Source organism: the organism of the source record quoted next, unplaced genomic scaffold, assembly GCF_019419815.1.
Source record: "Pyrus x bretschneideri cultivar Hongxiangsu unplaced genomic scaffold, Pyrus_bretschneideri_v1 Contig6, whole genome shotgun sequence".
NCBI classification, from domain to species: Eukaryota; Viridiplantae; Streptophyta; class Magnoliopsida; order Rosales; family Rosaceae; genus Pyrus; species Pyrus x bretschneideri.
Genome location: NW_025999798.1, coordinates 2,762,920 through 2,790,389, shown reverse-complemented (window position 1 = coordinate 2,790,389; position 27,470 = coordinate 2,762,920). Strand labels below are relative to the sequence as shown.

Below are 27,470 nucleotides of genomic sequence, written 5' to 3'. Positions count from 1 at the left end.
AGGGTAGAAAATAATATTTTCCTTAACGTCTTAGACATTAACAAGCTTGCAGATGATGTTTTATCACAGTGCAAGAAGGTAATGATGCATATGTACTTTGGTGCAGATTCGATCTTTACTAATTCTCCTTCCTTCTATCAACTAACAATTTAATCTATAAACAATGTCGTTTGTCGAAAATAAAATAAAATAACAAACCTTGAAAAATTGGTTGGGTACCGTATGAAAGAGCAACCAAACCCAATAAATAATTCGTTTGCTCTAAACCCAGCCCAACTGAAGAAAGCCTCAAAAGAGTCCAACTCAAAAAATTTGATTTACTTTCAAAATTCATGGCTTCGCCCGGGTTCGAACCGGAGACCTTCAGTGTGTTAGACTGACGTGATAACCAACTACACCACGAAACCTTGATGCAATTATTTCTCAATTTTAATATTAAATTATATGTGTGGCTAATACCAAAGCGGTTGATCCACTTGCTCAGTAGCAGGGTGAGCAAAGAGAAACAGGAAGCGGGGACTGAGCGGTAAAGATGATAAGCACCGGCAGGTTTCCACCTCCGTGCACTTCCAAATCCCTTCTCGCTGCCGCCCTCTCATTCCCACCACACAAATCCCAATTGGGTTTCGTCTTCCCGCACCCATCTTCTTCAACTGCCTCCCTCCACACCGCCATTTTCAAAACCAGCTTCTTTCGACAAACCCACCACGCGCTTATCGGTTTTCTTGCTGTCCACGCCTCGAGAAGTAGCGGGTCGGGAGTCTCCGGTTTGGTTAGCATAAACCGTGCGGTCTCCGGAAACAAAACTAAGGACCCCATTTGTAGGGGTTCATTTCAAGACGGAGAACGATGCAACTAGGTATGTGCGGGTTTAGGGTTTATGAAATGGAATTCTAATTTGAGAATGCAACCATTGAATTGTACCTGAGTTTAAATCCCTTTAATGTAGATATAGAGTTCGAATCCCGTCATTGTGAATACAGTAGTAGAATATCGTCTCTTTAAAAAAAGAAACATGAAGAAAGGTAGTGACTGACAAGAAGGGTGCGGAAGTTTTCGGGCTATGTGGATATGTGTGGTTGTGAAATACCTGATAGGGCACCGTTTTAAGTATGAATGTTGACAGTTGAGAATACTATCAAGCATATGGATACCAGCATTTACTTTTGAATCTTGGTTGTATGCATTGTGGTCTAAATTTTATTACAATGCCGGTTTTCTGTTACATACGAGTTGATTGGTTTTTCTATCATGGCAGTTTCGTTGAGATGTTTTCTTCGCAGAGTGTTACATTTGGTAAGATTCAAAAGCAGATAAAATGTGAGCTTAGATACGCCACCGCTGAATTTGGATAAAATACAATCAACGAATAACCGTAGTGCTCTCCCACTAATTGTTTCTGGATTGGAAGAAGATCATAAAGCTGATTTTGACTCGGACAATTGTTCCATGGACACATCGGAGGAGTCTATCCTTGATGAATATGAGGGCTCTGATGTTGAGATTGATGGACCAGAACTGGAAGACGCCATAAAACAATCATCGGATAACGATAATGCTCGTCAACTAACTGTTTCTGAATTGGAAGAAGATCAGAAAGCTGATTCTGACTTGGATGATTCTTCCCTGGACACACGGGAGGAGAGCATAGTTGATGAACACGACGGCTCTGATTTTGAACTCGATGAACCAGAACTGGAAGATTCCATAGAGAATCTGGAATCTATCAGTGGCTCAGACCTAGATGGACGAGACAGAGATAGCATGGAATCATGGACGGAATCCGAGTCTTTATCAGCAGATTCATCCTCCTCTAACCAGCTACTTGTTAAAGCTAAAGAAGAGAAGCTTCCCCGCCAAAAGCCAGTTGTGAAAGGGAAAGTAGAAAGCTCCCCTAAGAAGAAGAAGCAGCTTACTGGCGGATCCCCCAGGAGGTAATCAGTTTCAGCTGCATATTTACTGAGACTTTTCAGTCTGGTTTGTTTTTTAAGGGACAAAATTAGTAAATTACATCAAGATTGTTTCTTGTGCTGTAGGCTAAGGTGAAGGAGAAGGCTGTGCTCGGTGACGTGTTCGCAAAATATGGGTCCAGAGAAGCTGCTTTGGCTTCAAAGGGAGATAGCTAACCAGTAACCGAAGTTGACTTTAGACCATCTCCAATCGATGGTTGGCCAGATGACTTGTTTTAACCATCTGGTCATCTAAGATATTAATATTTTAATGAACATTACATGATCATATTTGCCTTCGTTTCCAACCGAGGGCTAAATGGCTCGTTTTAGCCCTGTCACAAAAAACAGTCTCTAATCGAGGGTCAAAATGTCAAACATAATTTATTATTTAAATTTAAAAACTACAACGGTAATTAGCCCAAACAACCAAAAAAATTATACTTAAATTTAATGAATGATATAGGTATTTATAGGGGGAAAAAAATTAGAATTTTTAAGATTTTTTATTTTTTTTTACAAAAAAAATTGATCCCAAAAAAAAATAATGAATGCAACGGCTAATCAACTAGCCGTTGGATTCAATATTTTGTTTAAGCTATAACCGACATGATTTTTTGAATTTTTGGCTAGCCCTTTCAGATTCCATGGGGCTCACGAGCCCTCTGGCCTAGCCCTCGGTTGGAGACGGTTTTCGGACTATTTTTAGCCCTCTGAACTTTTCGGTTGGAGATGGTCTTTGCAAATTAAACGGTGAAAATTGTTTTAAAGGTCGGACTATTTGGTAGATTGGACTACTGAAGACAAAACCCAAATTACTGAGGCAAAAAGTCTATACTACATAAATTTTTTAGGATAATTCAAGTGGTGAGGGTGGGTGGGTGGACAAATGGTTTAAAATTAAGTGAGTTTTCTTCCATTATAACCAAAAGAAAGAAGGCATGCACAACATTTTGGTTTATACATGAAAAATGAAAATGGCAAAAAATTTCTGTGCAGGATGTTCCAACGCGTCATCGTTTTTGCTAATAATGACAAACCCAAACATTAAAATTGGGTTAGATTGTGTTTGCCATCCAATTTGTCCAACCCGTTCGAATTGCACTCAAATTGAACCAAGTAATTTTTTATTTTATGGCTAAATTGGATTAATGGTGTTTGGGATGAGAGGGTAATCAGAAGATAGTCCTCGTAGTGAAAAAATTTGGATTTAAATTCTTGTGGTGAACTCCGTTAGAATTTAAGTCAAAATTAACATTTATGTGAACTCTCCGTTAACCCAAAATTAACAATCGGTGTCTTCCCCCCAAAGATTTCATTGGATTTTAAATTTTCTGGTCCAAAGCAGTGTCACTTTTTGTGTTCTCTGGGTTAATTCAACCCGAGCGAGTTTTTAAATTTCAGCTCTTTCTCTAAGTAGAATACCCAGAAGAAAAAAAAGGAGCTTTCTTTACGATAAAACCAGAAAAAGGAGCTTGCTTTCATGCTCAGGGTGGCATCTGCGGCTGAGATTTGATATGGGTTGTGAAGTTTTAAGCTTTTGGCTCCAATCCCTTGTAATTTATTAACCTTTAGATTTTGTAAAGTTTGAGTAAGTTTATATTTACCACCCAAATTGCGGTTCGTTCTTATTTTTACAAATCCTGAAGCTTCTTTTACTGCAGAGAGGCTCCAACCACACCATCCTCAATCTGTAGGTCAGTTTTCACAACCCAATATTTCATTTTTCAGTATTTGAATGGAATTGAAGCATGGATCAACGAATTCATAACCTTGGATGAATGAGTTTTTTTCTCTTTTGGTTATAAAGGTGGAATGGGTTAACAGAGAGACGAGAAAGATGTTAATTTTGAGCTTAAATCCTAACGGAGTTCACTACGAGAGTTTAAATCCGAATTTTTTCACCATGACGGCTATCTTCCGATTACCCTCTCACCACGGGGGTCATTAATCCGATTTAGCCTTATTTTATTTATAGAAGCAATTTTTTTTAAACACAATGTATTCACATTTAAAAAATGGGAAATAAATTAATTTTAAACAATTATTCATCATCACGAGATTCAAACTTAAAATTTTTTACATACGTAAGAGTGAATATATATGTGGAGTGTAAAATTAAACTAATAATCCGATCTAACCAGTGTAGCTACGATTAAATGTGTGAAACAAACAAATTAATTGAGTCAAAATGTTCAGCCCAAAACTTGGAAACCAAGCAAACGGATGGCCCTAGAATGAGAGAAATTTTTCATTGTGACGGGAATACGGATGTGGTACATCTGTTTTTATGTAAGTGGTGGAAAATTTTATTTTTAAAATTATTAACATTTTAACATATAAATCCCAATATTTGTATAATAATACGTAGTATATCACTTCTTGTACCGAACATATTGAAAAATCTCTTTCTAGAATGATCTGATCCCATTTTCTTTCTGTGGGAATACAAACTTTGAACGACAGTCGGGGCCGCCGCTAAAAGCCCTAAAAAACCAGAGCCAAAGATGACGGCGGCAAGGCTGATCAGATTGTTGCCGAAACTTACAAAAGCAAGAGCTTCACTTTCTTCTCCATCTCCTTCGTTCAAATGTCTATTTTCTTCCAACTCACCGTCTCCCCGCGACGTCGTTTCGAGCACTGCCGCCAACGTCGTTGATCTGGGCGAAGAAGAAGATGATGACGTGCCCGTCTACAGTAACCCGACTGCTTCCGCGGCTGCGAAGATCGTGCAACCCACTCTCCTTCAGCCAGGCGTCGTGGTGTACGATGGGGTCTGCCATCTCTGCCATGGAGGTATTTCAGAAACCCCATTTCCCCTTTCTCTTTTCTTGTGCGTTTTGAGGGATATGAATTTCTAGGGTTTTCAATTTGATCGGAAATGGGAAATTGGGGTTTGGTCTGAAATGTTGTTGAAAACAGGGGTGAAGTGGGTGATCAAAGCGGACAAGTACAGGAAGATCAAATTCTGTTGCGTTCAATCGGAGACTGCTGAGCCTTACCTGAGATTATGTGGTCTGGATCGAGAGGACGTTCTTCGTCGATTCTTGTTTGTCGAAGGCCCCGGGCTTTACCACCAAGGCTCTACTGGTTAGAATCTTTCGGCTTTCTCGAACTTTGTAATTGTTAATGTGCTTTAGAATTCATATGATCGCATTGCGTATTACAAATAGTTAGCAATTTTCCATTTTGGTTCTGGGTTTGAAAAAATAGTTCATTGTTCCGTTTACCAACTCGGAATTTATGAAGTGACAAGCTAAAATTGGGTAATGCAAAGTGATAGGAAGCAAATAGGGCTTGGTTTTCTTTTTTGTTTATATATACACGTGATATTCGTGGAGGGGGATTTGAACAGAGGACCTCGAGTGCAGGGGTATGCGCTCCTAACTAATTGAGCTACAAACCCTTTTGCGAATGCTTGGTTTTCTTAATATGGTGCGGTGAGGAATAATGCCAAGTGATTATGAAGTATCTTCATAAACAACCCGTACTAGACATCCATATTCTTTGAGTGTTGTTTCTGGATTGTATATGGGGAATCCATTAGATTGGTTTTTTAAGCAACTCTGTTTTAATGCTGTGTCATAATTTGTTGACGCTGTTTGGTAAATAAACTCGATTAAGGAAATTATGATGAAATAATGTATATCATATGAGAAGATAGACACAAGATTGGAAGCATGCTGCCTAAGGTCAGTTAAGTAACTTAGGTTTGTACTATTGAATTTACAGTTTATAAACTTTGGATTTGTACGGAGTTCCTTTTGCTCGGACCGGTGTATGGATCATGGGTTATCTATTTGGTAGATTTATTCTGTACAGCTATGTTTAAAACAGAATGAACAATTTATCTTCCCAGATATTAGGAGTTAGCTAGAAAACTTTGGTTTCTTGCTATTCTTCTATAAACACAAATGTGATGTTAAACTGTCCATCTTGTATGTTATTCTTTTCCTTTTTGTATTAGTAACAGAAAATCCAGTCGTATCGGAACCTTGCCATAGTCCATCTTTTCAAATCCAAGGATCTATTAATAGCATTAAGACTCCCTTGGGATGATGTCTTTAATCTTCAAGGAATTCTTCTGTTGTTGTTGTTGTTGTTTTTTTTTTTTTTTTTTTTTTTTCCTGATTGTAAATAGTAGCAACAAACTTATTGGATTTTCGAACTTTGTTGATCGAGAATACTAGTCCTATGTCTCCACAGAATACTAGTTCTAAGCCTTGTTGATTTGGACGAATTTTCTGCTCTCAGCTTTCAAGGAACAAGACTTTAAACATGGGAAGATTTTATGCAAACATATTATACATTTATGTGAATGTCAATCATGTCAATTGCGATTGCTTTTCCTGTTGGCCTGCATCTTATATTTTCCCCTTGTAATTAGCTTCTTAAAATATAGTCTTAAATTTTCAGTTTATTTATACAATTGAATTCCAAAATTTCATTTGATATGATTCTGCAGCTGCACTGAAAGTTTTGTCATACTTGCCTCTCCCTTACTCTGCTTTGAGTGCTTTCATGGTGATCCCAACTCCTCTGAGAGAGATGGTTTATGATTATGTTGCCAAGCGGCGCTACGACATCTTTGGCAAGTCTGAAGATTGCTTAGTTTTGCGGGAAAAAGAGTTGTTAGAGCGTTTCATTGATAGGGAAGAGATTATGGATCGATCTCCACCAGATTTGTAATTAGCTCCCCGAGAGCTAATCATCATCCACGTATGTTTTGCTTACGAGTTGGATGGAACGAAATGAAATATGACTTTGTGTGTACAGCCTCATGAATTACAGCACTATCCTGTTACATGGATCAAAACTTTTCATATTACCACGTTGTGATGCAACAGTTTAGTCCTTCGTTGCAGCTTAGCTTCGGGGTACGCATTTCTACATTCTGCTTTCTTTTTATTTCCCTTTTACTAAAGGCTGCTGTTTTCGAAGCGGCAGGCTTCTATGTACCTTCTGGCGTATAATCCTTTGACGGGACAAAATGTTGCATCGGTAAAAGCATTGGTCCTCGGCTATTCGGCATCATCAACAGTTATGGCTGTTCGGGGCATCACAAGAAGAAAGATAGGCAGCTGCGAAGGCGTGGATATTCTCCGGTTATAGCCGCATATCCTTCCACATTGCACTTGTCACATTTTACTATCGAATATTAGACTTTAATTTGTAGGGCATTTCAATATAGAAATACCCTTAAAAAAAAAAAAAAAACAGGCGTATGCCATTATTGGCGGTGTGCACACGGTATTCTTTAGTAAAAGGCGAAAGAATAGTTCGCTTTGTGCTCACCGCACAGCTCCGTGAGTAAACAGTTGGCTGGAGAAGCACTATGTCGTGGCTCTCCAGTGGTTTGTGCCCTTCTCCTAAGCGATGTGGGACATCGTGGCAAATTATTCCTCAACACTTATACTCTGTCTTCGTCTATGTTCACCGAAAATCACATAGGCAGTATGAGACATTTATTAATATTTTGGTGGTTTTCGAAAGGGGAACTGTTATTAGCAGTTCTAAAATCTTATTTGACACTCCTCACAACTGTACATTTCCTTCTAAATATAGAAAGTTTGGAGTGCAAAATGAGACTTCTGAAGTGCCAATAACAATTCCCTTCTAAAGTGAACTTGTTTATTTCACAAATATACATCCATTAAGTAGCTTTTAAGCTTAACAACTGTCTATTTAGACCCTTTACTGTGAGTTCGTCCAAGAGAAGAAACGAACTATCAGTCTTCCATCGGTTGACAAAGATAAACATGATTGTATACAATTGGTGATTAAAAAAAATCTACTCGCGACTAATGCCCTTGCACGACATTAAGTGAGAGCGGCTCAAGAATCAACCCGAAAGCCAGGCCTCTGGTGCTAAGTTGAGTTTGCCCAAGATATGCCGAAGTTTCACTGTAAGAACACAGAAGATGTCCTGCCTCACTACACTGCTACGTAAAACTACACCCATGCTCACAGAGCAAAACAAATCAGCGAGTGAATTCATTTGCGGCGAACGATGATTTCGATTAAACTGGATTAAGCCTTGTACTTACGAAAAATCATTCGAAACAAAATGCGAAAACTAACTCGAAAATTTCAACACCGAATAACAGTAGAAGATGATCATGGGATCATAAGGCCGAAGGAAAAGCTCTTCATTGTTAGACCTCAGGAATACATTTTCACAGCATAATGTTACAACAAAAGCAAACTAACACACGTTCAAATTTCCCTTGCCATCAAGTTTTACAAGCACAACAGATATCAAAACTGCTTGACCAACTCTATAACCTATCCTTCAACTAGCAAACTACAACGAAACAACCTCGCATAACATGAGCTTGAGCTTCCTGTTAACTTTCATCACCGCCAGTCCATTCGTTCCAGTCCTTGTCGACATGATTTTGTGCCCATTTGATTGCCGCACGAGCTGCTTGGGGGCCTCCAGGTAATCCCCGTTCATTTAGGGTATCGGCCATGTCAATGAACGGAACTACCAGGAGTGTCCCCGGACCACCATACTCGGTGTGCAAGAAAGTACTTAATATCTGTTCAAAGAACGATTCATCATAGGGAAAAACAGTATAGTGCCCTTGTATTCTACGAATCAACAAGGTTCTTCCCTAGATATGATATCGAAAACAAAGTATATAAGTCCATACACAACAAAGGTGGCTTCGAAAATCCAAGCTCCTTAACGACAAAAGTTCAGTGCAAGAACATTTCTATAAGCAACCTAAGAACTCGGTCACAAAGTGGTTCTGTTATCCAGAAACTGTAACGTGCAAATCCTGCATTTTGCTTTGGATGAACATTTCTTAAACCCACCTAGCAGCTATGCAACTGCAAAAACGTGCTTGGGGGGCGGGGATTTGGTCCGTTGTTGCGCATTTCAATAAGTTCATCAAACAGCGGCCAGAACATTAGTCTAATTTAATCGAAATAGTCCGGTCCAGGGCGAGCCACCCAACGAGGCAATGATGTAATGTACATATATTAAGCAAATTAAACAGCCTAAAAAGATAATTAAGTCAAGTTTAAATCCAAAAGTGGTTCAAGTACCTCAGTGCAGATCCCTACGATTTCTTCAACCGAGTCTTCATACGTTTCTTTCTTGGAGAGCTTGTTCAAGAGATGGGTCCTCAACTTTTCTGTCTCCTGCACCCGAAGAATCGACAAATAGAATAAAAAATCAAATCTTTTGGGAAAACTAACGAGTAACTTACACAAAAATTTACGGAATCAGCGAACTCGGGAATTGGGTCGGGAAATTTGTATTCGCCCGCTGCTCTGCATATCTGCTGCTTTCTTAACGACAAAAATGGCGAAGTAGAAGAGAAGTGTATGCTACTGGTTGTTAAAACCCGAACACTTGGAATCGAAGACGTCGACCAAGAAGGAGAGAGGAAGGAGGAGGAAGGGTGCAGCTTTGGAGGAGGCAGTGATAGAAGCGGAGTTACACTAGCCCAGCTCATTTCTTTCCTCCTTCTCTTATCTAAAACGTCCTCTAAATCCTGGTGTCGTATATACTCGTCGATTTCTCCTGAGGGCCTTTGACTGTTCGGAATTTACAGTTGAGCCCCATGACTGAAGGCGTCAGTGTGAGAGAAAGACATCGTCAGACATGGGCTTATCTCGAGTTACTAATTTATCACGTGTCAATAATTTACTTAATATATAGCACAAGTGGCATACATTACCAAAAGTAGACATTACTAAGGCCTGGTTTGGTACTGAGGTGATTCTGAAAAAAACTGGGATAAAAAAAAAGCTGGGAGCTGTTTTTGTGTTTGGTAAACATTCAGCTTCAGCTTTTTTTAACAGTTTTGGATGAAAAAAAGCCAAAAACAAGAAGTTGCAAAACTTAGCTTTGAAAAACTGGCTTTTTTTCACATCTGTTTTACATAAAAGTTTACCAAACACTATAATACTGCTTTTTTTTTTAAAAGCACTTTTACAAAAAAGTTTACCAAACACTCTGCTGCTTTATTTCACAGCTGCTTATTCTCACAGCACAGCAGAAGCAGTTTTTTTTCAAAGCACAGCAATACCAAACCAACCCTAATACTAATGGGTGGCAATCCAGTGAATCTACAGCACGTTGAGACGTCCTATGTCAATAAAACAAAGGCACATGAATAAAAACGTGCATATGTACTTGTGTTGGAAAAGAATATCACTGTAGTGATATTGGTGCTATATAAGTTATCCTTGTGGGTTAGAGTTTAAGTCAAGAAAAACACGAGTAGGGTTTTTCGAATCCGGATTTTCTTTGTGAGAATTCTGAAAATTCATAAATCGTGTATGTTCATCATACATCGTGCATTCATATATTATTTTAAATATTTTTATTTAAAAATAAACATAAACACTATTTAACAAAAACTGATCGTACGATGTACGATAAACGTACACGATTCACGAATCTCTAGAATCAGTAATGTTCTAAACTACTCACTTGATTAGCAAATGATCCAACGGACCAAAATGCGTCAGTCACGAAACACGCCCGCTTGTTGCTGCCACCGTATTCGCCTCCTAAACTTCTCCCTCCATCTCCAAACCCAATCTTCACACAGCAACAAGGGTTTATCCACATTCCATAAACCCTAATCCCAAAAACCCATCGCTCCGCCACAAAAATGCTTCCGTTCTACAAACTCTCTTCATCTCCGCCCAGGTTCCTCTCCCAGTTCCGGCACTCCTTCTCTCTTCTCTCCAATTCTTCGTCTCCGTTTCGGATCAGCTTGCTCTGGGTCAGTCACCCTCGCCGTTTCGGAACCGCCACCACCGCCGCGTACCGGAAGGAAGGCAGAGATACGTTTTTCACCGAAGAAAGCGTTTCGTGGACGTCCCTCGGCGTATCCGATAAGGTTTCTCAAGCTCTTTACAATGCCGGCCTCGGCCAACCGTCTCTGGTTCAGGTGACAAGTTCAGTCCTAAGACTTCCATTTCTCAATTTTCTCCATTCGGGCAGTGAAAACTCGAACTGGGTCTTCAGATTATTGATCCCAATTTGTGAAATCGCTTCGAAGTTTGAATTTTTATTGATGCATTTTTGTTGTATTGGGAGTTTAGGCTGCTAGCATACCATCTATACTTTCAGGGAAGGATGTTGTTGTGGCAGCTGAAACTGGTAGTGGTAAAACGCACAGCTTTCTTGTCCCTTTGATTGATAAGCTGTGCAATGAGCACGACGAGTCTGCGAATGTTGCTTCTTCTGATCAAGGAGTGTCCCAACCCCGAAAGATTTCTCTTGTTCTTTGTCCAAATGTGACACTTGCAGACCAAGTGGTTCGGATGGCCAATGGTCTTTGTGGCGAAAATGGCGAACCACTTCTGAGTGTCGTATCTCTTTGTGGGAGACAGGTATTGATGTTATTGTTATTCGGTTTTGGATATAGAATGATGCACTTGTATGGTGTTACTTGTATTACTAGATGGATGTGGTTCACCTTCTCTTTTCTCTGTGCCTATCAAATGTTTGTGATACTGTTCTCTCACAAAAAAACAAACTTTGATTGCAGGGATGGCCAGTTAATGAACCTGATATTATTGTTTCGACACCAGCTGCTCTTCTGAATAATATTGACCCAAAAAATTTCCGTCGTACGGATTTTATAAGGAGTGTAAAATATGTGGTATGTTTATTTCTCCATTCAAAATCACATATCTATAATTGCATGCATATAGAAAAAGGAATCACATGATTTATGGCCAATTTGGCATTGGCAGGTATTTGATGAAGCAGATATGCTTCTCTCTGGGGGTTACCAGAATAAGGTTATCCGTCTCATACACATGCTCCGGTTTGATGAAAAACTATTGTCACGGTCAAGTGAGGAGAATCCATCAGAACCCACTTCCTCACATTTCAGTTCAGAAGATGAAGACGATCTTCAGACTGAAGACGTATTTGAAGAAGAGGGAGATTCTGAGAAAGATGGCAACGTACATGAGGAGGAGGTTGAGGCTGGGCACGTAAAAAGTTTAGACTGGAGGAGAGTGAGAAAAGTTTACAAGCGCAGTAAACAGTACGTTTTTGTTGCAGCTACTCTTCCAGCGAATGGAAAGAGAACTGCCGGGGCAGTGTTGAAGAAGATGTTTCCAGAGGCCGATTGGGTTAGTGGAAACTACCTCCATTGCCACAACCCCAGGTGGGACGCCTTTTTTTTATCTACCAGTTACTGTTTATATTCTCCTTTGCTCCCTAGATAACTGCTGTAGTGCTATATTGTGCTCATTTTGCTGCATTTATGGGGATTTGTTTGGAGTCAATTCTGTTAATAGTAGATGTTTTAACATTGATGTGTTTGTAAGTGTTGTTAATTTGTTGCTTCTGTTATATTTCAGATTGAAGCAAAGGTGGATTGAAGTTACTTTTGATACTCAGGTGGATGAACTTATAAAGGCTGTGAAACATGGAATTGAGACGAGATCCACTTCCGGTCAGTGCCGAACTATGGTGTTTGCAAATACTGTTGAGGCTGTGGAATCGGTGGCAAAGATATTGATGAAAGCTGGGATTGAATGTTACCAATACCATAAAGATTGCTCCTTGGAAGACCGTGCAAAGACATTGGTTGATTTCCAAGAGAAAGGTGGCATTCTCGTGTGCACTGATTCTGCCGCACGTGGTGTTGACATTCCAAATGTATCACATGTTATCCAGGTGTGTCTAAGGTTTTTATACTGTTTCAAGTATTCATCGGGTATTTATTAGTATGAACAGAGCTAACTCTTGGCGTCAATTACTCATTTCAGGCAGATTTTGCTACTTCTGCTGTGGACTTTATACACAGGGTTGGTCGCACAGCCAGAGCTGGTCAATATGGACTTGTGACTAGCATGTATACAGAATCTGACCGTGACCTGGTTGCTGCAGTTCGTAGAGCAGGAGAACTTGATCTGCCTGTGGTAAGTATAAAAACATACAATTCGAAACAAGATATTCTTAATTATGATTCAACCGTTTTGCTTCCACCTAATCCTCACTTTTAGACAATGGATTGCATATTGCTGTGTTTTTACTGCTCTGATTGAAGATGGAGTCTTTTTGGTGCATCTTGGTAATTATTAGTTTGCTTTCTTATTATAGGAGACGGCATTTAGCAGGAAAAGAAGCTTTCGAAATAAGCTTAAGAAAAAAGGTAAAAGTTCAGATCTTCAACTGTCCAAAACTCAGGAATACAAAGTTGAGATAAAAATCAAGTGTACATGCTTAAAAAACTGTAGTGCATTAGAAGTTTATTAGAAATTTGGTTAACTTATTCGATGAATTGTTATGGTTGGAAACAGATTGGTTATGATATATGGGGCCTGATTCTATCATTTTTGTTCTTATAGCTGCTTTGCGGAGGATCAAGGATTCATCATCGAATGAGGAGAGCGTTCTAGCATAAGACTGGCTAGGTTAGTAGAATAGAACTTTGCATCTTGAATAATTTCGTTATGATTTGAGTACATATTGGTTATGATACAAGGGACGGTACTGATTATGATGTTTGTACTTTTAGCAGGTCTGCCGAAAAATCACTCTCACAGATGTTGATGAGGATGTTGTAGCATAAGAAAGCTAGGCTGCGAGGAAACTGATGTAAAAAGAAGCACATTCGATTCATATTTATAGATATTTAACGTTTTACGACTATGCCATGGTGCTTCAGCAAGATTAACTTGTCAATTTTATTGACAACATCTCTCTCCGCTTCTCCTGTGGTGATCGATAAGAAATAAGCTCGTAAGAGGCATAGTCTAGTTCAATCTGTGCCGTTCATAAACTCCTTTACTTCTCCTTTCTTATTAGCAAGCCTCAGATGCTCTACAAAATCACCAATGTTCTTGATAGAGCTCCCCCCTTCACTTAATTCGTTCTTAGCCATCTCCCCCCATTTACTCGAATTCTTCTTAATGTCTTTGCTTCTCTCTTCCTCCATTACTTCCTTCAAGCACCCGACAAATGCTTCTTTCCTCATCACTCCCTCCTCGTCTTCCTTAACTTTCACGCCAACCTCCCATATCTCCTCCCCAAACAGCTGATCAGCCCACTGAGGCACAGCCGCCATCGGCACCCCAAGGCTATCGAATTCCCCCCGCAATGAGTCACAAAGCACCCAACTGCTCCATGTGCCAGTGCTGGGTTGCACCATGTCGCAAGCCAACCCTTTTCTTTCGCCGAGTAGATGATTTCACCGGGCAGCTTACTGCGTTCCGATTCTCTTACCATCCACGGGAAATGCACTCCACTTTCTCAATCCCAATGCCAACTACTCCATCTGCTTCGGAGTCAAAGAAACCATACTTCCGAAGGAAACATACACGACGGATTTGGGTAGCTTTGCTTCTAACCATCTGGTGCATTCTTCGCTGAGAGGCATGGACGGATTTGGGTAGCTTTGCTTCTAACCATCTGGTGCATTCTTCGCTGAGAGGCTTGCATGCCTCTCAGCATTGGCTCGCTCCATATTATAGTGAAATCTGACTAAACTAATCTGATAAAATTTGTTCCCCCAACATGCATTCAAAAATTTACAAACTTAAGTTGTTAAGAGCATTTAAATCATGCTTCGTGTTTTGAAGTTACTCCAAATGAAATTGCATAACGAAATAATGTGTATTAACAATTTTCGGCACATTGAAAACTCACTCTTACAGTATCAATACACTTTTACTAAATTAACGTACATTCACATAATTAACATCGACAGAAAATACAAATAACGAAATACATATACAAAAACATCATACAGCATTTAAGTTTTCTGAAATTTATTTATTCCCGATTAATTAAGGCGGTAATTGATAACTAGTGGTAATTAAGGGCACTTGATGTGGTGGTGGTGAGTAGTCATATCAGTGTAGCAGGTCCCGCAGGCTTCTCTGTTGCCGGCGGTGCCGGGAGGAACACACTTGCACCTCATGCAACAGGTCCCACATGCCCTCGTGCACACGTTTGGCCTCGAGTGCTTACTGCACCTCTGATTGCACAACCCTTCACAGTCTGCAAATTAAAACAAACACACATGCGAACCCTATTCATTAACACTAATTAACAATTGATCACTATGTACTAAATCAATTGAATAAGTCACGCACAAATATATCCATGCACGTTGTTTAGAGTTGATATGCTTCTCGATTCGAATACTCCTTCTCACACCATTTAGATCAATTTATAGTAAATAAAATAATTTACATACACTATTTTTCTCTCTCGTCAGTACACTAAGTGCTATTTATCTTTTGCCTTTAGAATATTCAATCCAAAGAAAACTTAAAAGATGAAAATACACACCATTGTGCGGAAGGAAAAAATGAGCGTTCAGAAATCATTTCCTAAGTAAAATATTGATTATAAAAAAGAAAAAGCTAAGTCATTGATTTTTAAGTTAATTAACTACACGCAGCAATAGAAAGATTTAAATTTTGAAAGCACATGAAAATTAAGGCCATGCATGCATACTCAGGAATGGTAAAAGCCTTCTGTTAGCTCCTTTCACCACCGCCTACAAAAAACACATAAGTAATTAATAACTGGTAAGAAATAGTTACAGAAATTCCAGAAACAGAACCCAAAGAGAAAAAACGAAAGCAGTCATGCATGACCAGTGGCTGGTGAGTGGTGACTAATTAGTTAACCTGCGTTTCATGGTCTTCAATGGTAGAATGTTCAGACGGAACCACCGCCATGCAGCCGAAGAGCAAAACCGCCACAACGAGAAGCAAGCGTGACGACATTTTTTTTTGTGACAGTATATATATTTACTCTCTCTGTTTAGCTTACTCACAGGCTCACTGCAGTCGAAACTAGTGTTTCTGAAAACTTAAGTCTTGAAGTACATAGAGAAAGAGTTGTCCCCTTTTGTTTATATAGTCGTTCTCGTCTTGGTAGAGTTACGTCATTGCCCATGTCTCTTGCACCGTATTTGCATGCCCCCATGCCCTGCTGTTCGGCATGTCTTGAACTAATACGACGCCATATCGGTGTCTGAACCATGACGGACCACGCACTTTGGTGACATAAAATATTTGTCGATATTTCCAAAAAAAAACAAAACTCGATTTTAATTTCCACTTCAGTTGTTTGGTGTACGTGGCACCCAGCTAGGTTCTTGCTTGATAAATCATTCATGAATATCGCATGCAGGTAGAATGCGGCTACTTCTTTCGATTAACTCATGGCTTAGCCTTGACGGATATCCACATATGACCCTGTTGGTGCTGGACCCTTTTAGTCGGGAAAAGCGTTTATGAAGGTCTTTCAGGACCTTTACTCAATGAGTGTTTCATGGAATGTCTTTTTAAGAATATTTTAATAACATTTAACATGACGTGTACCATACTCAACAGATTGCTTTAGCATTTGTCAACATCAGTGAAGATGAACATATGCCTATTAATTAAATTCTGGATCTTCCGGAACTAGTATGCATGGCATGCACACGGGCATTACACTTTTCTTGATTCTGCTTAAATATATTTTTTGTCTCTTTATTCTGTGTATCGGTTTTTTCACTCCAAATACATGAAATAAGTGCAGAAGTCACTATCGATAAAACCAAGGGCAAAAAGAAGAAAGGGCCATTACATTTCCATGAGCACCAACACGCATGGGTCGTGGGATAAGGAAGGACATGGATTGTTCATGGCCAATGAGGGGGATTGAGATTCTATGAATGCATGCATGCATGAATGAATGAACGAGTCGGTTGGAAAGCAGTACTGAAGCCCAGCTGGATGGAACTACTTATCAATAATAATTATAATCTGATTTCGTATTCAGCAGAGGACAGCTCAAGTCCAGTTGGATGGATTGATATCAAGAGAATGGGAAGTCACTCTCTTTGTACTATAACGCGTACGAGAAAAATTGATACACGAGGATGAAATTATGTCGATATTTCAAGTCAATTTATATTTTGTACATCAAATTTTTTCATATAATAATGCATCATTGATTTGAAGTACCGTAAGGGTATAACAGCTCTTGACACACTGCAATATTAATCTCATGTTGAGCTGGAGGAAGCCTTCACCTTCTTCTTACTAAACGGACGCCCAAAAACTTCTTGCATTTCTGTTCAGGACATTTTTTCAAGGGTGTTATTCACTTTTTTCGTACTCTTTTTGAAAAATAATTTGCATGAAACGTGTTTTTCATTACGTAAATTTAATAATATAATATAATTTATGTGTTGAAAAATTTATTATAACGAGATGCTATGGTAATAATGAACGGTTATATGTAAAGTTCTTTTTCCTTGGAAATAAAAAAATTGCGGGTCAGGGGTAGGCACGGGAACTGAAACAGTGCGTCGTCCAAGGACAGCCACGAAGTACCAGTCCGACTCCCATGACACGAGTGTTGTTTCCAAGGACAGCCACGAACTCTGTTCACCGCTTCCACGTCATAAAATAGACAATATGGACAGTGGGAGACAACTTTCATGGCCTCATACACCGCCACCATGTCACCGGAATTTTCACGTAATGAAAGTTCTCGGATAGTGGCACTTTCAAATCGGTTCAAATATAATTTAAGCATTATTTGGTTCCTTAGTTGTACACAAAATAAGACATTGAAAACACGAAAATATTATGTGCACGTGTTAAACTAAAATTTACGATAAATGAATTAATGCCGCGAGGAACCAAGTATTTTGCTGGAGAACTGCTAAGGAAACTCTCACAGTAGGACTCTTCATAAACTCTGTCACCTCATAGTTTAACATTAAATCTCATACAAATATAAAATATTGTACCAAAAACATGAGACAGTAGATAATTCCACTCTTTAGACTCTCCTTAGTCCTTCCCATTTCTCATTTTCCTACAAGACACTAGTCATCTTTAACACAAAAATCTTTACAAAACTTGTACGAGTATTTATCAGTTCATTTGACAGATACAAGCTTGCAGAATTATTTTTAACTCGAGTGATGAACACCACCTCCCACTCCCACCCCGACCTCCAAATTCAAAAAAATAAAAATTGACAACCTTTTAAGAACAAACAATGCCTACCACTGAAGAGCTAACTATGATCTCTCAACGTCAAAATTTCCAATTGTCAATTGTTCCTGGTAAGTTGAAGTTGATAAGAACCCAAAAACTTCAACCAAGTGCCTGGACTTTCGAGTTCCTGCCGATGCTTCCAAGGGAAAGAATGAACCGCGAGAACGGTGTTGTTTCGAGTTTCTGCATCCACATTTCTGGTCTAAAAAGTAAGCCTGCTAGAAAAAAATGTTGATTTCCTTTTCACTCATCTCGTACACATGGTCTCTTGCGTCCGTCAAAGCACTCTGCAGCATGAACCAGAACACCGTTGTACAGCGAAAACAAAATGGCAAACATAAATGGTGAAACTCGAAGATCCTTGACGCCGAAAGGGATACCTGACCGAATTTGGTGAGGAAGTTGCTGGCTACGTTCAGAGATGTAACCGTCACGTCTTCATTAGCCTTGAGTGCTTGAGCGATTGCAAAAGCGCCGTCGTCCTGAATACAAAACCAATGTCAGATGGTGTGCAAAAGACCACTAACATGTGAAGGGGTAAACAGAAAACACAACGCCAATACATACCCTAATTTCGTTGAACCCTAAATCCAATGAAGTTAAAGCTTCATTAACCACTTTTAAGCTACGAGCCAGGCACGATGCACCCTGCATTTTTAACGTATAAAATAACATAAGATTTGAGTGATCATAAAGGGTTAAATGGAGTACGAAGACATTGTTTATCTACATTAACGCACTTCATTTCGAAGTCCATTCGCCCGCAAGTCCAGAACACGGATGGTGGTATTATATTTTAACATATCTGCGATGAACTCTGCACCTTTTGCACCAATCTGCAAAACAAAGTTTACAATACACGTTAAAAGCTCAGATCCAAGATTATAAATAGATAAGCGCATATGCAAAACTATAGATTACCTGGCACCAGCCAAGCTTAAGGGTTTCTATGTTTCCATTAAATTTGAGAACTTCGGATAAAGCCTTCACCCCATCAGGTCCCATGGGATTGTAACCGAGTTCCAACTGTGCGAGGAAAGAAGTGTGTGCCATTACATTCATGAATAAAAACGGAAAGATGGAAGAAAAGGTAGTTGACAAAGATTAAGGACTTACAAATGTAATGACGGAGTTATCTTTCAATGCTTCAGCTATTGCAGTGACTCCCTCGGCATGGATGTTGTTCCCCCCCTGTAAGAACGATCCCCATGTTTACTAAACTAGCACGTTAAGGACACCGTTTTTCACAGATACATTGAAAAAAAAATGCTGCTAACAAAGACGCATGCTCTTCTCACCATGTCTATGGTTGTTATCGTCCGGTTTTGCTTCAAAGCATCTGCAATTTTTTCAGCTCCCTAGATATGAACAGGATTTACACATCAGCAAGGAACTTGACTTGGTTTTTGAAGTTATAAAACTCTAGACTAGTCAATGAAGTACTGTTTAGTTACTTGGTATGTTTTATAGCACAAACAATGTACCAAATTGCAGAATGGAGATACTAAAACTAAGTCCAAACTTCCTTTTTGTGTGTTTTTTTTTTTTTTTTTCGGTCGGTCAAATTCTCTGTTCTGTCTTAAGACTGTGAAATGCCAGAAAATCCAAACAGTGATAGCGTAGCAGTAGAAAGTTCAATGCAAGCTGATAACCTTGAAATGAAAAACATATGCTTAATGACTTCATTCATCATAATCTACTTTGTACACAAAATTCCCAAATATTCTAGATTGGCTATTGATTAATTTTCACAATTGAAAAGGAAACCAGACAAATTATGAATTCAGATAATTGTGTAGCAGAAGTGATCAACAACTTGAAAATACTATACCTCGTCGCCTATATCATTCATGTAAAGGTTCAACCATAACAAGTTTTTGGTCTTTTTGATATATCCACCAACATGGAAAGCACCTTTTGCAGTAAAAGAGTTGTTGCCAATGTCCAGAAGTGTAAGTTTACCTAAGAAAATATGCATATGAGATAAACTGCAGGAAACCGAAGAAGTCTGACCAAAAATTGGCAATTAATATAGTGAAACACAAACCTTTATGTAATGATAAACCTGACATCAAAGCATTCACTCCTTCATCTCCAATAGAATTTCCATGCAAATGAAGTTCCTGCATATATATCATAGCTATTAATACCAGAGCCCTCTCAAAAACTTAACCAAATCTGTTGCAAGCTCATATATTTTATGCAGCAACATTGTGGCAGCTAAAAAGAAGAATAATAAGCGGTGTTTCTTGGAAACAATAAACAGAGTTCCGTCAATCTTTAAAATTGCTTAAGAATAGATTTTTGTGGATTACTGTCACTGAATGTCTTCCTCAGGCTTATTATCGTATGAAAATTCACTTATCTAACTTATCGTATTTCCAGTTAACACAGATGTAAAATACCTTGAAAATTTATGCAACATTCAGAGTCATCATCAACATGAGTAGTAATTTAATTTTCTCGCATTGCAATACAGAAAGAAGAGTGGTAGTGAAGAGACAGGTACCCTTAAAGATTTGTTCCCCTCAAGTCCTTTAGCTAAAGCATTGGCCCCCAGGGCGCCACCATAATTGCCACTTCAATCAAATAAAAGATTGTCAGAAGAATTTCTTTAAAAGAAGCCAAAGCCATAGCCAAGCAATACGCACGAACAAGCATTACATAAAATGATAAAAACCAGAAAGTTTGTATTATATGAGAAAAAAAAGGGAACTTGACTAACTTCAGATGTATATTACGTAGTGTGTTATTCTCAGCAAGAGCTCCAGCAAGACTTGTAAATCCCTACCTCCATTTTGTAAATTATAAATAGAATCAGTTAGTGAACTATGACTGAATTCGTTGAAGATTATTATCTTAGAATATCTGGAAGCCATTCCTTACAGAGTAGTCGATCATATTGTTGTTAAGTTCGAGAACACGTAAGGTTGAATTTTTCTTCAACATTTCGGCAATAGCCTTTGCACCCTGCACAGTGAAATGAGCAGCATGCATCTTAAGTGTACCATTCATGAACAAGCCTTTCCTCTTCCATCTTTTGAGAGCACATGAATGTAGTCATTAGGACACCAGCTTGGATAGAAGAAATAATCTAACCTCATCCCCTATGTCAGTACTGTTTAGCTGGAGCTTTTCAATACCATCATTATTCACCAATACCTCGCATAGGCACTGTGAACAATAGTACGCCACACAAACAATCAGCTCTCTAATTTAAGAAAGCACAACAATGTACAATTGTAAGTTGTGACTGAGGTGGACCGAAAAATGTTAGTGGGAGGAATTTGTACTGACCTTAGCTCCCTCATCTCCAATAGGGTTTCCAGAAAGATTAAGAGTTTTTAACATGACGTTAGATTGAAGAACACCATCAAAGGCTTTCATTCCAGTTCCAGTTATGCCATTTGCAGCAAAACTTACTTCTTCAGCAGTCTGGAACACAATAAAGCACGCAATTATAGTCCACAGTAACAGTTTCTTAGTAAACTAAAAAGGTAACAAAAATATATATAACAAAAGCAGAGAGCTTTAGTGTTTGACTGATGAACTCAAACCTGATTGTAACCCAAGCTCTCTGCAAGAAAAAACAATCCTTCATCTCCAAAGTTACGACCTGTCAAAACAAAGTGTTGCCAGAACATGCATGAGTTATTACATTTAGTTAGTAGATATATTAGAACCTTCAAATGACAATGACTGGCATACTAAACCCGGTTTAACTCCAACAAAAAGGAAGGTACAATCAATGAGGAAGTTAGCAAACAATAATAAACCTCTAATAAAAAAAAATATCATACAACATATGATTTCAAATATCAATTGTTCCAGAAATTAGTGCGATTCCAGTTGGTATTCGGATAAAAACTGGTATAAATAAGGAAAAAAACAAAAATAAAGCAGAATATGATTTTTGTTTTTTTTTAGCTGGCTAGTGTTCTCCAAAAGGCTGGCAAAGATAGAGAAACTACGTTCATGAGTACTACAGCATCTACCTGACAGGTCAACACTTCTGAATGACTTAAGTTCCTTGGCAAAGTCATTGAGCTTCAGCTTGGACTCTCTTTCAATCTTTGCACCCAGACCCGATAATAAATTCGTACCAGCGGCAAAAGACCATTTCATTCCTTGTGCACGCGTACTGCTCTCTACCGAGGAAGTCCTCTGCCGCTTTGGAACAAGGATTTTCTCCACCAATTTCCACAAAACTGTCAGCTGAAGACATAAATTAGTGCACCAATTTGAGCGACAAGGCAAATATAATGACGAAACAACAATGCCGGACCACAAATGACTCTGATAACACAAGCATAATAAAGGTATCTATTGATTATGACAAAAATTTAAAGCAAATGCCATTTTCCAGTAGAAATTTGCTAATAATTAAAAATAAATGCATCCTCTATTCGACATTTCAAATTTTCAACCAAGTTAAAGTTTTCAAATTTCTATCCAACATTTAACCAAATTAAAGTTTTTCAATTTCTACCCCACATTTTAACCAAGTTAAAGTTTTCTAGTTTCTATCCAACATTCAACCAAGTCAATTTTTTTGCTGAATAGACAGTATAAAAGGCAGTTGAAAGCAAAAGCAGTACCAAAAGTGACGGCGAAGAAGGAGGCGACGGGACCGACGAAGGAAGCGAGCTGCTTGACGGGAGCAACAGACAATGAGCTCCCACTCTGTGATTCTCTGTACACTCTTCGAGCACCGGATGGCCTAGAAGCAGCTTTTACCGCCAAGCATCTCCTCGGTCGCGGAAGGATAGGAGGTAAAAACACGCCCTGCGCACGATACCCAAGCCAAGCACTTCCTGGACCTTGGGATTCGAATTGAGATTGCAACCTCTGCGGCCGCAGTAGTATCTGCAAACCCAACACGAATTTCAGCACTCAAGTAAGAGAGAGAGAGAGAGAGAGAGAGAGAACCTTGGGACGAGAGCAGAGAAAGATGGCGGAAGTGGAGCCCATAGGGTGAGAGTGAGTGGGAAGTTAGAAGGGCATAGAGATATATGTACGGATACGGCTATGGAGGTTTTGTTGTTGTTGCAGAGAGCGAAAGCTGCGGGGGGACTCTGAAGATTGTTATCGAACAAACGAGCGAGCAGACGATCACTCTATCAACTACCAATACACCTTTCCATAACTTTTGCTTTCGCTTCTTGAAATTTGTTGGGCGTTTTGCCTTTACGGCCCAAAACGAACAGTCTCAATTTGGGCCCTTTGCGATTTCTCTAACACTGGTTACATGTACACCCAAGTTTCTAGACACCCTGCTTATCCGGACACCCAAATTATTCCCACATATATTTTTAGGCACCCAAAATGATTTACTAAAATTTCAAAAATACCCTTCTTTTCCTTTTTTTCATAAATATATTTTTCTCTAAACACCTCTTTTGGCCAATCAACAACGATTTGAATAATAACTACTTAGTTTGAGCCTACAAAAGGAAATTCCATTAGAACATATAACAGAAGCGTGAATGGGGGAATACGATACCATAAGAAGGAATAGAACTTCATATTCTACTACCTGAAGGAGGAGGTATATGACAAATAGCCAAGTTTACGATAAAAGAATAGGACAAAAGTATGTATTAGAAGTCTAAAGTCGCTAAGTCTTTTATAGTAATTTTATATGTAGGCACAAGAGTTTCTTTTAAATAAAATTAATAGGTGTCTAGAGATGAAATTTGAGCGTATAAAGAACCATTCTTTCTCTAATTTTTTTACTAGTCAGGTCTGATTGATAATTCATCTATAATGTGTACATTGTATTTGCTACTATAATACCGAAACACTATCAATGACATATTGACAATCAGCTTTGAACCAATATATTACTGTTTGGATTATTTCATTTAGGCCTCTCATCACTAGCTTAATTTAAACCAATCAATCCATCCATTCAATGGTCTTATTGTATGTTTGAGATTGTTTTAAAATATCTAAAGACATTTCTCAGATGGTGAACTGCTTGTGATAGTGATTATCAAAACAAAAAAAAAAACTTAAAAAATGCTTTTGGGTCACTTCCAAATGAATTTCAAAGCACTTGGGAATTCACTAAAAAATTCACCGTTCTTCTAGGAAAAAACATAATACTTGTAAGCAGAAGTAATTCCAAAGAAACTCTTTAAACAAAAGAAATAATTAAGCAATTATTCCCAACTCAACATGTTACCGTCATGCTTAAAATTTCCTAGATAAAATTGACAAACCAGCAAGCAACTACTGCAGGCAGAAATAAATTTGACAAAACCATAAACCTAGATGGGTACAGAAGGTGACAGCTTCTAGCCTTGTACATTTCTCCCTAACAATTAACGAGTTCCTAGAAACGACCGGCCAATCTAACCCCTTCATCTTTTATATATAGTCTCAGTCCCTGTATTGTTGTAAGCCATAAACCAAATAGTCAACTGCAAGTCTGCAAGTCTGCAAGTCATCATTCCATATATCAGTCATGGCCTCAAGGGCAACGTATGCTCTGTGCTTTGCCCTACTAGTTGTGATTGCTACTGCAGCTGACATGCCGGGTATGCCCGGTATGGCGGCCCCCCCAGCAGCACCACCCTCTGGCAGCAGCTTCACATATCCATCCATGGTTGTTGGATTCCTAGCTTTCGTTGCCGCCGCGGTTCTTGTCTAGAGGGAGGGAGGAAGGTTCTGATCGGCTCTACTATTCTTAGTCTTTTGTTATCTGTATTATTATGTAATTTGGGGGAATTTCACATGTCATAGTTTATGTTTTGCTTTTGTAATTTTGGTTGACATGTTGGTGTAATAATGTATGCTCTCTAAACTTGTTCAAGCATTGATCATTGAATCCTTCTACCGCAAAAATAAAGGTCTAAAATAATAAAATCTGGAATGTGTTAACTTGCCGTGATGAAAAAGTAAAAATAAAAGGAAAAATTTCATTTACCATCCGACTGATGTGATTAGACCTAACAACTTGTCGTGTTTTACTATATTCATGTAACGCGGTGTTAATTACAGTTTGAAATTTTGCCAAACCCAATACCAACTCTTTAACTTACCGTGTGCAAACATATAAATTAAAATCATGTACATATCAATGGAATCGTATTGTGTTGACCCGAACAACTGCAAATTTAATTGCCATTTTTGCAAACTTGGTTATCAAGCAAGTAAATCCAAATGAAGTCAGTCATTGATCCTTTAAATCATAAATCACAAGATCCTATACACCATTTCAAGACAATCTGGATGCATCGATCTTTTTAATAACTTTTAAGGATGACACAAAATGAACATATAATAAGAAGATGGACTTTCAGAAATTATTGCAACTTTGCAGTTGAATCTGATAGGAAAGAATGGGCAAAAGCTGCATGTATGGCAGCCCCAATGGGAAAGACATCCTCATCGATGATGTAGTTAGGACTATGCGGTGCATGTATGGCTCCTATCTTCTCATTTCTTGTGCCTAAAAACAGCATGAATCCAGGCACCTTGTCTAAGTAAAAAGCAAAATCCTCACTCCCCATGGAGGTATGAGCTAATTGTATGTTTTCTTCTCCTACTATTTCGCTCGAGATTCCCCTTACTTGTTCATAAATTCTCTCGTCGTTTACTGTAGGAGGGATGGTAGGATGTTCCTTTCCTAAAAACTCGACCTCAGCGGAGCACCGGTGCACGGCTGCCTGCCCTTTTACAACCTGTCAGCAAGAATGAATTTCAGTTGTCTGTTTACGCTTAGTTGGACGCGGTTACAATTTGCTAAACAAACAATAACTCGTACATAATAAATCGGGTTAGCGTTTCTTTGTTTCTGTTTAGTTCATATGCAATTTTGAATTTTGATAAAAAGTTTGCAACCGGTTCTATATGTGCCTACCTCTTCGATTCTACTCATGAGTCCTTTGAAGTTCTTCTTGCTAAAAGCTCTAAAAGTACCAGAAATTGTAGCAGATTCCGGGATGACATTAAAGGAAGACCCCGCTTTAATCACAGCAACAGAAACCACCTGCATTAATGTTCAAGCAAAATCCTGCATTTTCTTCAAAATAATCACAGACGAAATTACACAAAAAAAAAAAAAACGAAAGAAAAAAAAGAAACAGTATACATACCTGGGAATCTAGAGGGTCCGTTTCTCTCGAGACGATGCTCTGCAAACTGATTACAGATGTTGATGCTGCCAAAATCGGATCAATGGATTGCTGAGGAATTGCTGCATGACCCCCTTTCCCGTGAATTTTCGCTTTGAAGCTCCCACAACCGGCTAGAAATTCTCCAGGCCTCAATCCAACAACGCCAGTCGGATAATCAAGCACTATGTGCATCCCAAAAACTGCCTCCACATTATCAAGCACCCCTTCTTCAATCATGTCCTTTGCGCCGACACCGCGTTCCTCAGCCGGTTGAAATATAAGTACAACAGTTCCCTGCAATAATCTGACAGATTTAAAATATGACATACGTGCGGATAAAATGAGTGGTTAGCGTCGCATTAATTAGTTAGCTTTCAGCGTTCGAGCGCTTGTATATATCGGCAAATGAGTTTTTATTAATTAACTTAATATTTCACTTCACCTGCAATGTGTCTTGCAGTTGTTTTAGTATTTTTGCAGCGCCAAGAAGCATGGCGACGTGGCCGTCGTGGCCGCAAGCATGCATTTTTCCCTCCGCTTTGCTCTTGTTCTCCCAGTCCACCATTTCCTATACTCATATGCAGAAAAGTGCTGTCAACATGACAGTGCTTTTTTAAAAAGCATCAATTTTTTTTTTTCAACATTCCACTTTTAATACCTTGTTACAAACACTTTGATTAAAAGCCAGTGAAAAGGAATAAAGTAGCAACAGAATATATATCAATCAATCTGATCAAAACCCAACAATTTAAATTGCCTTTGAGAAAAGAAGGTTAAACAAAAAAAAACAATTAAATTAAATATAGTGAGAAATAATTAATTAACCTCAATAGGCAAAGCATCCATATCAGCTCTCAGAGCAACAAAGGGAGAAGAGCCAGAGCCAATCGTGGCTACAACGCCAGTTTTAGCCACGGGCCATTTATAAGCAACACCGAGTTTTTCGAGCTCGCGGCGAATGAGTGCACTTGTTTCGAATTCTTCATATGAAAGTTCTGGGTTCTCATGCATTTCCCTCCTCACATTTTTCATCCAATTCACTGTGCTGGGTTCATTGGCCAGCCTAACTATCTGATCTTTCACTGAAGAAGTCTGATATGTGGAGGACAGTTTGAGATGATCGGTTGGGTTACTTTGGAGTTTCAGAGAAAAGCACAAGGGCATGGCGATGGAGATTATTAGGAACAAAAGTTGAAGAAGAAGAAAGTCCATGTTGCACAAATTGCAGATGGAATAATGAGCAAGTAGCTTTGCCAGGTATAGTCAAATATATACATCTATACACACACACACACACACACACACACACACACACACACAAAAATTAAAATTAAAATGATACAGTGATTTGCAAGACTTTTCAGCTTTGAAATGAATGAAAATGACACCA

General features: G+C 38.8%; 7 protein-coding genes, 1 non-coding gene and 1 pseudogene across 10 annotated transcripts; 3 read left to right on the top strand and 6 right to left on the bottom strand.

Moving 5' to 3' along the window:
• Positions 1-333: 333 nt before the first annotated feature.
• Positions 334-407, bottom strand: TRNAV-AAC. Its single transcript has one exon. It is a non-coding gene; the product is annotated as a tRNA-Val (tRNA).
• Positions 408-1,208: 801 nt separating this feature from the next.
• Positions 1,209-2,126, top strand: LOC125471368. The gene is made up of 3 exons (XM_048571696.1): positions 1,209-1,296; positions 1,412-1,881; positions 2,037-2,126. The coding sequence occupies exons 1-3, from the start codon at positions 1,209-1,211 to the stop codon at positions 2,124-2,126; spliced, it is 648 nt and encodes a 215-aa protein (XP_048427653.1).
• Positions 2,127-4,456: 2,330 nt separating this feature from the next.
• On the top strand, positions 4,457-6,857 carry LOC103950930 (uncharacterized protein YuxK). The gene is made up of 3 exons (XM_009362192.3): positions 4,457-4,745; positions 4,872-5,039; positions 6,415-6,857. The coding sequence occupies exons 1-3, from the start codon at positions 4,457-4,459 to the stop codon at positions 6,636-6,638; spliced, it is 681 nt and encodes a 226-aa protein (XP_009360467.2). The 3' UTR covers positions 6,639-6,857.
• A 286-nt stretch (positions 6,858-7,143) lies between these two features.
• Positions 7,144-7,253, bottom strand: LOC125471700 (annotated as a pseudogene).
• Positions 7,254-8,077: 824 nt separating this feature from the next.
• On the bottom strand, positions 8,078-9,440 carry LOC103950929 (protein PLASTID REDOX INSENSITIVE 2, chloroplastic). The gene is made up of 3 exons (XM_009362191.3): positions 9,182-9,440; positions 9,006-9,101; positions 8,078-8,491 (listed from the first exon to the last, which is right to left on the bottom strand). The coding sequence occupies exons 1-3, from the start codon at positions 9,416-9,418 to the stop codon at positions 8,297-8,299; spliced, it is 528 nt and encodes a 175-aa protein (XP_009360466.2). The 5' UTR covers positions 9,419-9,440; the 3' UTR covers positions 8,078-8,296.
• A 1,055-nt stretch (positions 9,441-10,495) lies between these two features.
• Positions 10,496-13,593, top strand: LOC103950927 (DEAD-box ATP-dependent RNA helicase 22). Of its 2 annotated transcripts, none has more exons than XM_009362189.3 (9): positions 10,496-10,867; positions 11,022-11,312; positions 11,471-11,584; positions 11,679-12,100; positions 12,297-12,615; positions 12,708-12,860; positions 13,042-13,093; positions 13,290-13,355; positions 13,463-13,593. In XM_009362189.3, exons 1-8 carry the CDS (start codon positions 10,586-10,588, stop codon positions 13,343-13,345), a joined length of 1,689 nt encoding a protein of 562 aa, XP_009360464.2. In that variant the 5' UTR covers positions 10,496-10,585; the 3' UTR covers positions 13,346-13,355; positions 13,463-13,593. The 2 variants fall into 2 exon arrangements, with proteins under 2 accessions (XP_009360464.2, XP_009360463.2); XM_009362188.3 differs by having other exon boundaries at positions 13,460-13,593.
• A 1,001-nt stretch (positions 13,594-14,594) lies between these two features.
• LOC103950926 (gibberellin-regulated protein 3) lies at positions 14,595-15,786 on the bottom strand. The gene is made up of 3 exons (XM_009362185.3): positions 15,582-15,786; positions 15,406-15,448; positions 14,595-14,943 (listed from the first exon to the last, which is right to left on the bottom strand). The coding sequence occupies exons 1-3, from the start codon at positions 15,678-15,680 to the stop codon at positions 14,759-14,761; spliced, it is 327 nt and encodes a 108-aa protein (XP_009360460.2). The 5' UTR covers positions 15,681-15,786; the 3' UTR covers positions 14,595-14,758.
• A 1,865-nt stretch (positions 15,787-17,651) lies between these two features.
• On the bottom strand, positions 17,652-23,101 carry LOC103950925 (NLR family CARD domain-containing protein 3). Of its 2 annotated transcripts, XM_009362182.3 has the most exons (18): positions 22,887-23,101; positions 22,556-22,823; positions 21,953-22,165; positions 21,515-21,573; positions 21,255-21,392; positions 21,057-21,131; positions 20,844-20,927; positions 20,683-20,744; positions 20,467-20,536; positions 20,005-20,080; positions 19,789-19,919; positions 19,256-19,315; positions 19,074-19,148; positions 18,879-18,983; positions 18,698-18,793; positions 18,525-18,605; positions 18,338-18,439; positions 17,652-18,244 (listed from the first exon to the last, which is right to left on the bottom strand). In XM_009362182.3, the coding sequence occupies exons 1-18, from the start codon at positions 22,926-22,928 to the stop codon at positions 18,176-18,178; spliced, it is 1,806 nt and encodes a 601-aa protein (XP_009360457.2). In that variant the 5' UTR covers positions 22,929-23,101; the 3' UTR covers positions 17,652-18,175. The 2 variants fall into 2 exon arrangements, with proteins under 2 accessions (XP_009360457.2, XP_048428294.1); XM_048572337.1 differs by lacking the exon at positions 22,887-23,101 and having other exon boundaries at positions 21,953-22,172; positions 22,556-22,698.
• Positions 23,102-25,115: 2,014 nt separating this feature from the next.
• LOC103950924 (IAA-amino acid hydrolase ILR1-like 4) lies at positions 25,116-27,307 on the bottom strand. Its single transcript, XM_009362180.3, has 5 exons — positions 26,906-27,307; positions 26,523-26,648; positions 26,060-26,374; positions 25,825-25,953; positions 25,116-25,645 (listed from the first exon to the last, which is right to left on the bottom strand). The coding sequence occupies exons 1-5, from the start codon at positions 27,290-27,292 to the stop codon at positions 25,268-25,270; spliced, it is 1,335 nt and encodes a 444-aa protein (XP_009360455.2). The 5' UTR covers positions 27,293-27,307; the 3' UTR covers positions 25,116-25,267.
• Between the last annotated feature and the right edge of the window lie 163 nt (positions 27,308-27,470).

Excerpts from the sequence above, each read along its gene's own strand:
- LOC125471368 (XM_048571696.1), top strand. The coding sequence starts at position 1,209 with ATGCCGGTTTTCTGTTACATACGAGTTGATTGGTTTTTCTATCATGGC. Across the intron at positions 1,297-1,411 it reads TTCGCAGAGTGTTACATTTG|AAGATCATAAAGCTGATTTT; the intron begins GTAAGATTCAAA and ends CTGGATTGGAAG. Across the intron at positions 1,882-2,036 it reads AGCCAGTTGTGAAAGGGAAA|GCTAAGGTGAAGGAGAAGGC; the intron begins GTAGAAAGCTCC and ends CTTGTGCTGTAG.
- LOC103950930 (XM_009362192.3), top strand. The coding sequence starts at position 4,457 with ATGACGGCGGCAAGGCTGATCAGATTGTTGCCGAAACTTACAAAAGCA. Across the intron at positions 4,746-4,871 it reads CTGCCATCTCTGCCATGGAG|GGGTGAAGTGGGTGATCAAA; the intron begins GTATTTCAGAAA and ends TGTTGAAAACAG. Across the intron at positions 5,040-6,414 it reads TTACCACCAAGGCTCTACTG|CTGCACTGAAAGTTTTGTCA; the intron begins GTTAGAATCTTT and ends ATGATTCTGCAG.
- LOC103950929 (XM_009362191.3), bottom strand. The coding sequence starts at position 9,418 with ATGAGCTGGGCTAGTGTAACTCCGCTTCTATCACTGCCTCCTCCAAAG. Across the intron at positions 9,102-9,181 it reads TTCCCGAGTTCGCTGATTCC|GAGACAGAAAAGTTGAGGAC; the intron begins GTAAATTTTTGT and ends CTTCGGGTGCAG. Across the intron at positions 8,492-9,005 it reads TCGTAGGGATCTGCACTGAG|ATATTAAGTACTTTCTTGCA; the intron begins GTACTTGAACCA and ends TTCTTTGAACAG.
- LOC103950927 (XM_009362189.3), top strand. The coding sequence starts at position 10,586 with ATGCTTCCGTTCTACAAACTCTCTTCATCTCCGCCCAGGTTCCTCTCC. Across the intron at positions 11,313-11,470 it reads TATCTCTTTGTGGGAGACAG|GGATGGCCAGTTAATGAACC; the intron begins GTATTGATGTTA and ends CTTTGATTGCAG. Across the intron at positions 12,861-13,041 it reads GAGAACTTGATCTGCCTGTG|GAGACGGCATTTAGCAGGAA; the intron begins GTAAGTATAAAA and ends TTCTTATTATAG.
- LOC103950926 (XM_009362185.3), bottom strand. The coding sequence starts at position 15,680 with ATGTCGTCACGCTTGCTTCTCGTTGTGGCGGTTTTGCTCTTCGGCTGC. Across the intron at positions 15,449-15,581 it reads TTGAAGACCATGAAACGCAG|GCGGTGGTGAAAGGAGCTAA; the intron begins GTTAACTAATTA and ends TGTTTTTTGTAG. Across the intron at positions 14,944-15,405 it reads AAGGCTTTTACCATTCCTGA|ACTGTGAAGGGTTGTGCAAT; the intron begins GTATGCATGCAT and ends TTTAATTTGCAG.
- LOC103950925 (XM_009362182.3), bottom strand. The coding sequence starts at position 22,928 with ATGGGCTCCACTTCCGCCATCTTTCTCTGCTCTCGTCCCAAG. Across the intron at positions 22,824-22,886 it reads TTCTCTGCTCTCGTCCCAAG|ATACTACTGCGGCCGCAGAG; the intron begins GTTCTCTCTCTC and ends TTGGGTTTGCAG. Across the intron at positions 19,316-19,788 it reads TGAATGATATAGGCGACGAG|GGAGCTGAAAAAATTGCAGA; the intron begins GTATAGTATTTT and ends GTTCATATCTAG.
- LOC103950924 (XM_009362180.3), bottom strand. The coding sequence starts at position 27,292 with ATGGACTTTCTTCTTCTTCAACTTTTGTTCCTAATAATCTCCATCGCC. Across the intron at positions 25,954-26,059 it reads CGGACCCTCTAGATTCCCAG|GTGGTTTCTGTTGCTGTGAT; the intron begins GTATGTATACTG and ends ACATTAATGCAG. Across the intron at positions 25,646-25,824 it reads TCATGAGTAGAATCGAAGAG|GTTGTAAAAGGGCAGGCAGC; the intron begins GTAGGCACATAT and ends TCTTGCTGACAG.